The sequence below is a fragment of the Moschus berezovskii genome, chromosome 16, assembly GCF_049115385.1.
Source record: "Moschus berezovskii isolate FMDL1 chromosome 16, NW_MosBer_1.0, whole genome shotgun sequence".
NCBI lineage: Eukaryota > Metazoa > Chordata > Mammalia > Artiodactyla > Moschidae > Moschus > Moschus berezovskii.
Genome location: NC_142475.1, coordinates 46,268,123 through 46,280,885, shown reverse-complemented (window position 1 = coordinate 46,280,885; position 12,763 = coordinate 46,268,123). Strand labels below are relative to the sequence as shown.

Below are 12,763 nucleotides of genomic sequence, written 5' to 3'. Positions count from 1 at the left end.
CCTTTGTTGGCAAAGTAATGTATTTTATATGCTGTCTAGGTTGGTCATGACTTTTCTTCCAAGAAGCAAGTGTCTTTCAATTTCATGGCTGAAGTCACCATCTGCAGGGATTTTGGAGACCCCCAAAATTAAAGTCTCTCACTGTTTCCATTGTCTGTGTACTTACCACCAGAGATCAAGACACTGAGAGGTTACATTGTTTGCCCAAAGGCACACAGTAAGGAACAAAGTTAGAATTTGAACGGAAGGTTCATGGAATACAGATTTTGTCTGACTGATGAATGCCAAAAATCCAACAAACAGTGGAGACTGAAGTTATGATAGAGAAACTGTGTGATAGAGTAAGTTTCCAGATCATAAGAACAAACTTTGCAGGACAAGTTCCATAAGTTTTGGGCATAGTTGGCAGTTGTCACTGGCCTGGAAAAGTATGATTCCAAACAGACATTAATGTCCACTGATGTCAGGGAAGGAGCAAGAACTTTCTAGAATATCTAAATTTTCTCTAAGATTTGTTTCCTTTATGCTCTTTATATTCTTTATTATAACTGCACTAAAGATGACTTATCATGGATGACAGTTTATCTCTTCCCTGTGAAATTTCAAGGTGTTGATATTCTGCTTTTGATTCATTCTCACAAGGTATGAAATTTCCAAATTTATACATATTCAGCAATAAATTTTAAATGAACTCTTCACAGAAGCAGGCTCTTTTTCAATGTCTCACCCCATCAAAGGAAGTGTTTACCTGACTCCATTAGGAAGTATTATAGCACTTGAAATTGATATGTTCTTCCAGTACTAATAAAGGAATTCTATCATCTACTCCACAGTGTCAAAAAGAGCAATTTACAGGTCTACTCAGTGATGTGCTGTCAACACAAACCCAATTACACACTCTTTGACAGCCAGGCAAGAGAGGCTCATGAGGTACTTCTGAGTTCACAATCATAACAAAGCATCTAAATATTTTAGACAAGTTCATTATATGTGCTGTCTGAATTTAGTTCATAGCATGTTACCTAGGCTTCAAAGAGATTTCTTTAAAGAAAGTACTGAAAGTCAAGGATGTCACCTAGACAAGTTATTACATATTCAGTCAATATAGTTTTCTACTGTCACAGGATCACTTCAGATTCTTTCAGATTCTGAACTCCATGACTAGATACAGAATGTAACAGACTAGATCACGTTTGCTGTTGTTAAGTTGCTAAGTTGTATCTGATTTTTTGCGACCCCCATGGACTGCAGCACACCAGGCTTCTCTGGCCTTCACAGTCTCTCAGAGTTTGCTCAAATTCATGTCCGTTGAGTAGGTGACACTCTCTTAACCATCTTATCCTCTGGCTCCCCCTTCTCCTGCCCTCAATCTTTCCCAGCATCAGGATCTTTTCCAATGAGTTGGCTCTTCACATCAGGTGGCCAGACTATTGGCGCTTCAGCTTCAGCACCAATGGTTATTCAATATTCCAATGAATATTCAGGGTTGATTTCCTTTAGGATTGATTGGTTAGTTCTCCTATTACTTTTAAAGGAGCTGATTCTGAGTCCCTTAAACTGGAGGTATCAAATACACCTGTTTTAGGTTGTTTTAATGAAATACATGTAAGCAGTATGGGGCAAAAAGGAAGGAAATTATTACAATGAGAGATTTTAACAAATGGGAGATTATAACTATGAGAATAAGTAAGTGTTAATCACTCAGGCATGCCCAACTCTATGCAATCTCCCATGAACTGTAGCCTGCCAGGCTCCTCTGTCCATGGAATTCTCCAGGCAAGAATACTGAGTAGTTAGCCGTTTCCTCCTCCAGGGGATCTTCCCGACTCAAGGATTGAACCCAGGTCTCCTGCATTGCGGGTGGATTCATTACCATCTGAGCCACCAAGGAAGCCCATCAGTTCAGTTCAGTTCAGTTCAGTCTCTCAGTCGCGTCCAACTCTTTGCGACCCCATGAATCACAGCACGCCAGGCCTCCCTGTCCATCACCAACTCCCGGAGTTCACTCAAACTCATGTCCATCGAGTCGGTGATGCCATCCAGCCGTCTCATTCTCCGTTGTCCCCTTCCATAACAATGAGAAATTAACTCCCTTGAAAGAAAGTCATTGGAAAAGATTAAAAGCAACAGTCAGATGATTCATATTCCACATTTCTAATCTTGTAAGTTTTCTGCCATACTTTGATTTTGTCAGGATTCCTGAGATATTGTGTTTGCATGATGGAGAAAATATTGTACACCATGTCTTCTTAATGAGGAAATCCTTAGAGTTCAGGACTCTCCAGAGTGCTACATGTATTCATTTGTAATTAGTCTCACTGATGAGATTTCTACAGGATGATTTAAAGTCAGGTAACAAAATGAACTCCGGGAGTTGGTGGTGGACAGGGAGGCCTGCCGTGCTGTGATTCATAGGGTCGCGGAGAGTCGGACACGACTGAGCGACTGAACTGAACTGAACTGAACAAAATAAACATGGGGTTGCTCAGAGTCGGACGACTGAGCAACTTCACTTTCACTTTTCACTTTCACACATTGGAGAAGGAAATGGCAACCCACTCCAGTGTTCTTGCCTGGAGAATCCCAGGGACGGCGGAGCCTGGTGGGATACCGTCTATGGGGTCACACAGAGTCGGACACAACTGAAGCGACTTAGCAGCAGCAGCAGCAGCAACAAAATAAAATATATAAATCCCTCAATCTACAAGCTTGACTTTGGTTTTCAAAAGCCTTAGATAACATAAATGCTTCTGCTGGATTTAGGCAAGAAAACTAAACAAAGACAAATAAAAACACAAAGAAAAGTAAGTTTGAGACTCTGTATTGCAGAATTCCTTCACTAATTATCTCCAGAAAACACAGACCACATTGATAAGTAAAGAAAGTACATTTGGTGTGATTTTCAAAATTTAAAAATTTCTTCCAGTCCCTTAATGTTAATTCCAAAGATGCTATCCTAGTGTTTGACATTCACTTATAACATCAGTTCTTTGTATGAATTAAGCTAAAAGACCATAGTTATTATGCTAATATTAAGGAGGAGGAAAAGTATTTAATCTGGATTTAATCTGGAGGCACCTTGGGAGGCCTGGTTTGTGGTTTTATGTAATTTTCTATGCATGCCTGACTCACATGCAGGATTAAAAACACTGTCTATTCACCTGAGCTATTTAGAGGGCAACTTGGCGATTTCTACCAAAATTAAGCCCATAGGTGACTTTCTATCCTACTAGGCCTTTAACATTACTCATTAATGTACTGTAGACAGAGGAAGCCATATCTACACCCCCAGACACTCAGTCACGTGTGTAATAGCAAAACAAAACAAACACACACGTGCTGGTCTGGTAAAGCATGACACATTCATACAAGGGAATATTATAAAGCTGCTAAGAAGAATGAGATACATCTCCAGCGGCTGACTTTGAAAGTATTCTAAAATATATTCCATGACAAATCAAAGTGTAAATGGTTTCACCATGCAAAGAGATTTGTGCTGGCGTTGGAGAGAGCTTTTAATTCTTTTAACGTTTAAAAAGAGATACTTCTTCCTACTGACAACGTGAGGCATCCAGCGATGAGTTTTCTGAGCATCCGACAGCCTCCGCCCTCAGTTAGCGCCATCAGCCAGCAACCTGAGCTGGTGCAGCCTTTTGGTCAGAGCGACTTTGGAATCCGCAAAAGAAACAGAAGCCCCATCCTAGCCAGTGGGACCTCCGGAAGACCACCTACCTAGCTTCGGAGGGTCTCCTCCCTCAAAGTCCCTTCCGACTGACTGCCCCAGCCCCTGGAGGTGTCTGCCCACCTGTCCTCCCAATCCCTGCAACACCTCACTGTTAGGTTCTGCTTCCATTTCCCTCTGCAAGACAAGCGTGCTTCTGAACCCCAGACTCTTATTGAGTAGCTAGCTCTCCGACCGCCAGATTCAGCCATCTAGCTATTTGATTCTAAATAAAATCTATAAAAAGGAGAACAGCACGCACTCCAAAACTGGTTCCGATTTTGGAACCAGGCAGTTGCGGCCAAATGCTGGCGGTACTTTGGGGGTAGGTCTCCCCACGCTGCAGCTGCCCACCACAAGCCACAGCAGGGTGAGCAAACAAGCAAACAGGAAGCACAAAGCCGGCACCAGCCGGCGGGCGCCTTTTCAGAACGCGGCTTCCCGAGCTCCCCACTTCCCGAGAAGGTCCATCCTGGACCGCACGCACACCCCGAAGCAGACAGCCCGCTCCTGGCCGGGTCCTCCCACTCCGGGGCCGCCCGCTAGGAAACTTCGAGTCGAGGAGGGTAAAGTTAGGAAGAGCCGACCCGCGCACGGACTTCCAGCGCGCCCGCCCGGGTACCTTGAAGTCATTGCTGTTGTCCTTGTGGTCCTCCACGCCCAGGCAGACGAAGTCCCGGGGCTCCTTCTTCTCCCCGGGGCGCAGCATCTTCCTCAGGCTTCGCCTCATTGACCACACCCCGGACGCCACCTGCGGCAGCGGCTCCCCTCGGGCGCGGGCACCTAGGGCGAGACAGCCGCGCTGAGCCGGCGCCGGGCGCGGCCTGGGCTCTGGGGGCGCGCGCCGCTGGGGTCGGCGCCGGAGCTCCGAGCTCTTCCGCACCCGGCGGTCCCCGCGGAGGAAAGAGGTTTGCTCGGCGTGAGGCCTGGAGGACTTCTGGCCAGAGTTGCCCGGCTCAGGCTACTTGTAGGGCAGGAAGCAGGAGGGGCGCATGGAGGGGTGGGGACGCGCCATCGTGCCCACGCGCGGCCAGGGGGAGGCCGCGCCACGTGTGTCCCCGGGCGGTAGGCGAGAGTGGCCCGTCCCGGCTGCAGCAGCGCACCCTTGAGTCTAGGTGTCAGATCAGACTGTCTCCACCGAATCTAGACTTGTAATAAAAACCCTGAGAGCCCCCGTCCTATCCTGCAATCAGAGAGAAAGGAAGGGGCGAGCAGGGGGACGGACGGGGAAGAGAATGACAAGAGAGTTACTGAGTACACTGGGAAGATGTTTATTTTTTTTATTATTTAAATTTTTTTATTTATATATTTATTTAAAAAAGAAGAAAATCACAATACTCAGACCATTCTTAAAATGGGACCATCAACTCATGTAAAATGGGTATAAATCAAAAGATTACCCTAGAATTTGAGGCATTGTGTTCTAAGGCTTCCAGTTTTGAGATCAGTCCTGGCTTCTTGGAAACTAAAGCAGAAAGTTGTTACATTTTTTAATGAAAGGCTTTTAGTTTTGTCCAGTTTTATTTTAGTAGAGTTTCATTTCTATGCAATGCAAAATTGACAGACCTCTATTCTCTCTTCCTGAAACATAGTATTACATACAGTTTTAAAGTAATGATGATGTTTACAGGTTTGGGGGGGGGAATGTTTCATTGATCTCAAATTATAAACACTACAAAATGTCAAGATTGTGAGATCTGACACAACTTTGCCTTCAAGAGTACTAGACTGTGAAACTTGTCATATTATGTTTAAGGAAGACTTGGAGTGTTCACTAATGGTTAAGATTTTAATATTTCTAAAGGCCATTACAGTGACTTGGATATGTGCTGAAAGCCAAACTTAGCATTTTTTTTATTTTGTTCTGTTTTGTTTTAACAAAAAACTATTTCGAATAAATCCTATTTCAACACAGTGGAAAAAAAAGTTTGTTGTGAGACTTCCCTGGCAGTCCAGTGGTTAAGACTCCGGGCTTCCAATGCAAGGGCCCTGTGTTTGATCGCTGGTAGGGGTACTAATCTCATAAACCATGTGGCACAACCAAATTTTTTAAAAATAAATGAATATGCTTCTTTGTTTTCCTAAATAAAAGTCACCAGGCTTCAGCTTCCTGTGTCTGCATCATTGTTGAAGGCTCTTTGAGCTGGAGAGGTTTTTAGAAATATTTAGCTTTCCAAAAGAAAAGAAAGTGAAAGTTGGTTGCACAGTTGTGTCCGATTCTTTGTGATCCCAGGAACTGTAGCCTGCCAGGCTCCTCTGTCCATGGAATTCTCAAGGCTAGAGTACTGGAGTGGGTGGCCATTTCCTTCTGCAGGGGATCTTCTCAACCCAGGGATCGAACCCGGTCTGCTGCATTGCAGGCAGATTTTTTACCAGCTGAGCTACTGGGGACTAAAAGGGGAGTGATTAAATCCTAGCAGTGGGTTGAGGGATTAGAAGTCACTTTGAACCTCTGGCCCCATTTCCTGTGCATAACAATACTAATCCCCTCGGGGACTGGTGTTTCAGCAGGGCTAATAAAATGACTGTTAGCTTATACAAGAAATCTTGATGACTAGTGTCCACTTGTTCACCCTCAGCACTGTTTGAACAGGCTTATCTTCATGGGCCAATGCTGAGTTTATTAATCAACAGAGCTGGTGTAATTGTGGAGTGGAAGGTGTCTACTCTCTGTGAGAGAGGCTAGTTTTACATCTACCTACAGATAATATAGCCACTGAAGCTATGTTTGCCACGTGTTGCCACTATGTTTCTGTACAAGTTTAGAAAGAAAAAACTTCCTTCCAAAGCTAATTACTCTGCACAGTCTTGAATTTAACTGACACTCTTTTGGCAGTTGGAGAGCTTCTCAGGTCGCACAATGGTAAAGAATCTGCCTGCCAGTACAGGAGACCCAAGAGACAGGAGTTCAATCCCTGGGTTCAGAAGATCCCCTAGGATAGGGAATGGCAACCTGCTCCAGTATTCTTGCCTGGAAAATTCCATGGACAGAGGAGCCTGGCAGGTATAGGGTCCCCCAAAATCAGATACGACTGAGCACTCATGCTCTTTTAAAGACTCTGGATCGTCATAGTCACCTGTAATCTCCAGAGCCTAATATAAGAGCCCTGTGGACCCAAGACCTGACAGAGAGCAGGCACTAAATAAAGGTTTGTGGACTGCTTACCCTGCAGGCTACATTGGGAATCATTTAAGGGTAGGTAAGGCAATGCCAAAGAATGCTCCATCTACTGCACAATTGCACTCATCTCACACGCTAGCAAAGTAATGCTCAAAATTCTCCAAGCCAGGCTTCAACAGTACCTGAACCATCAACTTCCAGATGTTCAAGCTGAATTTAGAAAAAGCAGAGGAACCAGAGATTAAATTGCTAACATCCATTGAATCATCAAAAGAGCGAGAGTTCCAGAAAAACATCTGCTTTATTGACGATGCCAAAGCCTTTGACTGTGTGGATCACAACAAACTGTGGAAAATTCTAAAAGAGATGGGAATATCAGACCACTTGACCTACCTCCTGAGAAATCTGTTTGCAGGTCAAGAAGCAACAATTAGAACTGGACATGGAACAACACACTGGTTCCAAATTTGGAAAGGAGTACATCAAGGCTGTATATTGTCACCCTGCTTATTTAACTTATATGCAGAGTACGTCATGCAAAATGCTGGGCTGGATGAAGCACAAGCTAGAATCAAGATTGCCAGGAGAAACATCAATAACCACAGATGTGCAGATGACACCACCTTTATGGCAGAAAGCGAGGAAGAACTAAAGAGCCTCTTGGTGAAAGTGAAAGAGGAAAGTGAAAATGTTAGCTTAAAACTCAACATTCAGGAAATTAAGATCATGGCATCTGGTCCCATCAACTTCATGATAAATAGATGGGGAAACAATGGAAACAGTGAGAGACTTTATTTGGGGGGGCTCCAAAATCACTGTGGATGGTGACTGCAGCCATGAAATTAAAAGATGCTTGCTCCTTGGAAGAAAAGCTATGACCAACCTCAACAGCATATTGAAAAGCAGAGATATTACTTTGCCAACAAAGGTCCATCTAGTCAAAGCTATGGTTTTTCCAGTAGTCATGTATGGATGTGAGAGTTGGATTATAAAGAAAGCTGAGTGCCAAAGAATTGATGCTTTTGAACTGCGATGTTGGAGAAGACTCTTGAGAGTCCCTTGGACTTCAAGGAGATCAAACCAGTCCATCCTAAAGGAAATCAGTCCTGAATCTTGATTGGAAGGACAGATGCTGAAACTGAAACTCCAGTATTTTGGCCACCTGATGTGAAGAACTCATTGAAAAGACCCTGATGCTGGGAAAGATTGAAGGCAGGATGAGGAGGGGCCGACAGAGGATGAGATGGTTGGTTGACATCACTGACTCAATAGACATGAGTTTGAGTAAGCTTCGGTAGTTGATGAAGGACAGGGAGGCCTGGAGTGCTGCAGTCCGTGGGGTTGCAAAGAGTTGGACAAGACTGAACAACTGAACTGAACTGAAAGTAGCATGATGATACTGTGAAACTACGGAAAGGTTCTATGGAAAGATTCCCCCCAAATATTCCAGTTGTGATGGCAGGTTGCCATCAGTGCCACCCTTTGAATGGAATTCCTTGGAAGGATATTATTGAAGTAGTTATCACTGGTCATTGACCCATGAATGTGGACTTTTGAAAGACTGGTGAAGAATACAGCATTCAGCTTTACCACCTGCACAGTTTTCCCATTAGCATCAGTGTCCAGGGAGTGCAGAACCAGGGGTCAGCTGCATACCTTATTATTATTTAGCTGAAGCTGGGAATGTATTTGGGATACCAATAAAGGAAAAAATCAGAGGAACAGGGGAAAAAGAGACTAATCTTGAGTCATTGCAGTCTGCCTGGCATTTAAAAAATAGATGCCTCATAGGAATATTAAGACTTTTTATTTGTGATTATCAATTACATTGATCAGTTGCTTTTCTACTAATTCTTAGCTGAAAGGGGTCACTAAGGCAAAAAGAGAACTAACAGGAAGGTGTTTCAGAGGTTTTCAGGGATCATTTTGGAAGCCTGGCAGACAGTGTGTCACGGTGGTAAGCATCAGTTGGTTGTGTTAGCCTTAGAGAGCAATCTGGACCCAGGGAACTCCAGCATCACTGGGGGTGCTGGCAGGAGGGTCACAGGAGGCCAACACTCCCCCTTTGTAATAGTCACTGGCTTTAGCTGCCAGCTCAGCATCTCTCTCGAGGATACCTTTTGCATTCTTGTCCCTATGAGCCATTTTTATCCCCCAAAGCAAAGAATTGCTGCTTCTGCTGCTGCTGAGTCACTTCAGTCGTGTCCTACTCTGTGTGACCCCTTAGACAGTAGCCCACCAAGCTCCCTGTCCCTGGGATTCTCCAGGCAAGAACACTGGAGTGGGTTGCCATTTCCTTCTCCAATGGATGAAAGTGAAAAGTGAAAGTGAAGTCACTTGGTCGTGTCTGACCCTTAGCGACCCCATGGACTGCAGCCTACCAGGCTTCTCTGTCCATGGGAGTTTCCATATTCTTTTAATTTGTCCTCTAGTTTTTTAATACTGAAAATTGAAGATGGCTAGTGTTATAGATTTGACATTCCTCCCCACTGCTTTCTGCTTATGAAAACAAAGAGATTGAAATATTATTTAATTTTTCCTTTTGTCTTTGGCTGGACTTATCCATTTCAGGCACTTTTCAGGCAGTGTTCTCTCAAGACCTCAGATATGCAGATGAGCCCACCCTTATGGCAGAAAACAAAGAAGAACTAAAGAGCCTCTTGATGAAGGTGAAAGAGGAGAGTGAAAAAGTTGGCTTAAAACTCAACATTCAGAAAACTAAGATCATGGCATATGTTCCCATAAGTTCAATTCAGTTCAGTCACTCAGTCATGTCCAACTCTTTAGGACCCCATGGACTGCAGCACACCAAGCCTCCCTGTACATCACCACCTCCCGGAGTTTACTCAAACTCATATCCGTTGAATCGGTGATTGCCATCCAACCATCTCATCCTCTGTCAGCCCTTCCTCCTCCTGCCTTCAGTCTTTCCCAACATCAGGGTCTTTTCCAATGAATCATTTCTTTGCATCATCAGGTGGCCCAAGTATTGGAGTTTCAGCTTCAGTATCAGTCCTTCCAATGAATATTCAGCACTGATTTCCTTTAGGACTGATTTGACTGGTTTGATCTCCTTGCAGTCCAAGGGACTCTCAAGAGTCTTCTCCATGTATACCTATGGCTGATTCATGTTGAAATTTGACAGAAAACAGCAAAATTCTGTAAAGCAAGTATCCTTCAATAAAAAATAAATTAATTAAAAAAGAGTCTTCTCCAATACCACAGTTCAAAAGCATCAGTTCTTCAGCACTCAGCTTTCTTTATAATCCAACTCTCACATCCATACATGACTACTGGAAAAACCATAGCTTTGACTAGATGGACCTTTGTTGGCAAAGTAATATCTCTGCTTTTTAATATGCTGTCGAGGTTGGTCATAGCTTTTCCTCCAAGGAGCAAGCATCTTTTAATTTCATGGCTGCAGTCACCATCCACAGTGATTTTGGAGCGCCCCCCCCCCAAATAAAGTTTCTCACTGTTTCCATTATTTCCAGATCTATTTATCATGAAGTTGTTGGGACCAGATGCCATGATCTTAGTTTCCTGAATGTTGAGTTTTAAGCCAAAATTTTCACTTTCCTCTTTCACTTTCATCAAGAGGCTCTTTAGTTCTTCTTGGCTTTCTGCCATAAAGGTGGTGTCATCTGCACATCTGTGGTTATTGATATTTCTGCTGGCAATCTTGATTACAGCTTATGCTTCATCCAGTCTAGCATTTTGCATGACGTACTCTGCATATAAGTTAAATAAGCAGGGTGACAATATACAGCCTTGATGTACTCCTTTCCCAACTTGGAACCAGTCTGTTGTTCCATGTCCAGACCTAACTGGCCCCATCACTTCATGGCAAATAGATGGGGAAACAATAGAAACAGTGACAGACTTTATTTGGGGGGCTCCAAAATCATTATGGATGGTAACTGTCACCATGAAATTAAAAGATGCTTTCTCCTTGGAAGAAAAGCTATTACCAAGCTAGACAGCATATTACAAAGCAGAGACATTACTAGATGAAGGTCCATCTTATAAAAGCTATGGTTTTTCCAGTAGTCATGTATGGATGTGAGAGTTGGACTATAAAGAAAGCTGAGCACTGAGGAATTGATGCTTTTGAACTGTGATGTTGGAGAACACTCTTGAGAGTCCCTTGGACTGCAAGGAGATCAAACCAGTTAATCTTAAAGGAAATCAGTCCTGAATATTCACTGGAAGGACTGATGCTGTTGCTGAAGCTGAAGCTCCAGCTTCAGCTGATGGGAACCTGATGGGAAGACCTGACTCACTGGAAAAACCCTGACCCTGGAAAAAAATTGAAGGCAGGAGGGGAAGGGGACAAGAGAGGATAAAGTGGTTGAATGGCAATACCGACTCTATGGACATGAGTTTGAGCAAGCTCCAGCATTTGGTGATGGACAGGGAAGCCTGGCATGCTGCAGTTTATAGGGTCGCAAAGTGTCAGATGTGACAGAACAACTGAACTGAACTGAAGTTCTTTATTCTAAGAACGACTTATTACTTAATAGAAGTCTTTATATCCAAGACTTCTATTAAGCAAGTGATTTGCAAATATTGTCTTAGGCCTTGTGGATTCATTTTATTTTCTTAATGCTGTCTGTTAAAAAGCAAAACTTTTAAATTTTGATAAAAATTTAATTTGTTCATTTTATGGATTGTGCACTGTGTCATATGTAGAAATTTTTGTCTGCTAAAATTATAAGGTTCTCCTCAATGTTTTCTTCCAGCAGGTTTATGATTTTAGCTTGTACAAAGATTCATTTTGAGTTAATTTTTGTGTGTGCTGTGAGAGTCCAGAGTTCCTTTTTATTTCATATGGATATTCAGTTGTTACCATCTGTTGAAAAAAACCTGTATTTTCTTCATATTAACCTTGGACTACTGTCAAAAATCAATTGACCATAAGTATAGGGACTTGTTTCTGGACTTTCTGTTCTATTCCATTGATAGATATATTTGTGTTTAAGTCAATACCATACAGTTTTGATTTCATAGCTTCATGGTAAACTTGAACTCAGATGTTGTAAGTCCTCCAAATTTTATTTTATTTTTCTCTAAATTGTTTTGGCTATTCTAAGTCCTTTGCACTATAAATTTGGGATCAACTCATCAATTTCATGGAAAAGCTTGCTGAGCTTTTGATAGGAATTGCATTGAGTCTATAGATCAGTTTGGTGAGATGTGCCACCTTAACATTGTCTTCTAATCCATAAAAGTGGTATTTTTACCCATTTATTTCGATCTTTCTTGATTTCTGTCAGCAATATTTTATAGTTTTCCATGTACAGATCATACACTATTCTTGTTAAATGTATCCTTAAGTATTTTTTTGTTGTGCTGTGCTTAGTTGCTCAGTTGTATCCAATTCTTTGTGACCCCATGGACTGTAGCCCACGAGGGCTTTTAATTTTCTTTCTGGGAATATATTTAATGGCCAATTCACTTTTATTTTATAGAATTTTTTTTATTTTATATTTTTGCTTCAGTAAACTTTGGTGGGAAATCAGTCCTGGGTGTTCATTGGAAGGACTGATGCTAAAGCTGAAACTCCAATACTTTGGCCACCTCATGCGACGATTTGACGCACTGGAAAAGACTCTGATGCTGGGAGTGATTGGGGGCAGGAGGAGAAGGGGACGACAGAAGATGAGATGGCTGGATGGCATCACCGACTCTGTGGACATGAGTTTAAGTGAACTCCGGGAGTTGGTGATGGACAGGGAGGCCTGGCGTGCTGTGACTCATGGGGTTGCAAATAGCCGGACACGACTGAACTGAACTGAACTGAAACTTTGGTGATTTGTTTCTGATTTGTTTCTCTTCAGAAATTTGTCTATCTAACTTGCCTATTTCTTGCTGTAAAGTTGTTCATAAAATTCTCTTAAAATCCTTTTAATTCTTGTAGA

The 12,763-nt window shown here is 42.7% G+C and overlaps 1 protein-coding gene across 1 annotated transcript in view; it reads right to left on the bottom strand.

Moving 5' to 3' along the window:
* TRPA1 (transient receptor potential cation channel subfamily A member 1) overlaps positions 1-4,653 on the bottom strand; it is a 57,064-nt gene extending 52,411 nt beyond the window's left edge. The window contains exon 1 of the mRNA XM_055431955.2: positions 4,344-4,653. Within this exon, the coding sequence (XP_055287930.1) occupies positions 4,344-4,451 (108 nt within the window). The 5' untranslated portion in view covers positions 4,452-4,653. The remainder of the gene's footprint in view (positions 1-4,343) is intronic.
* Positions 4,654-12,763: the final 8,110 nt, after the last annotated feature.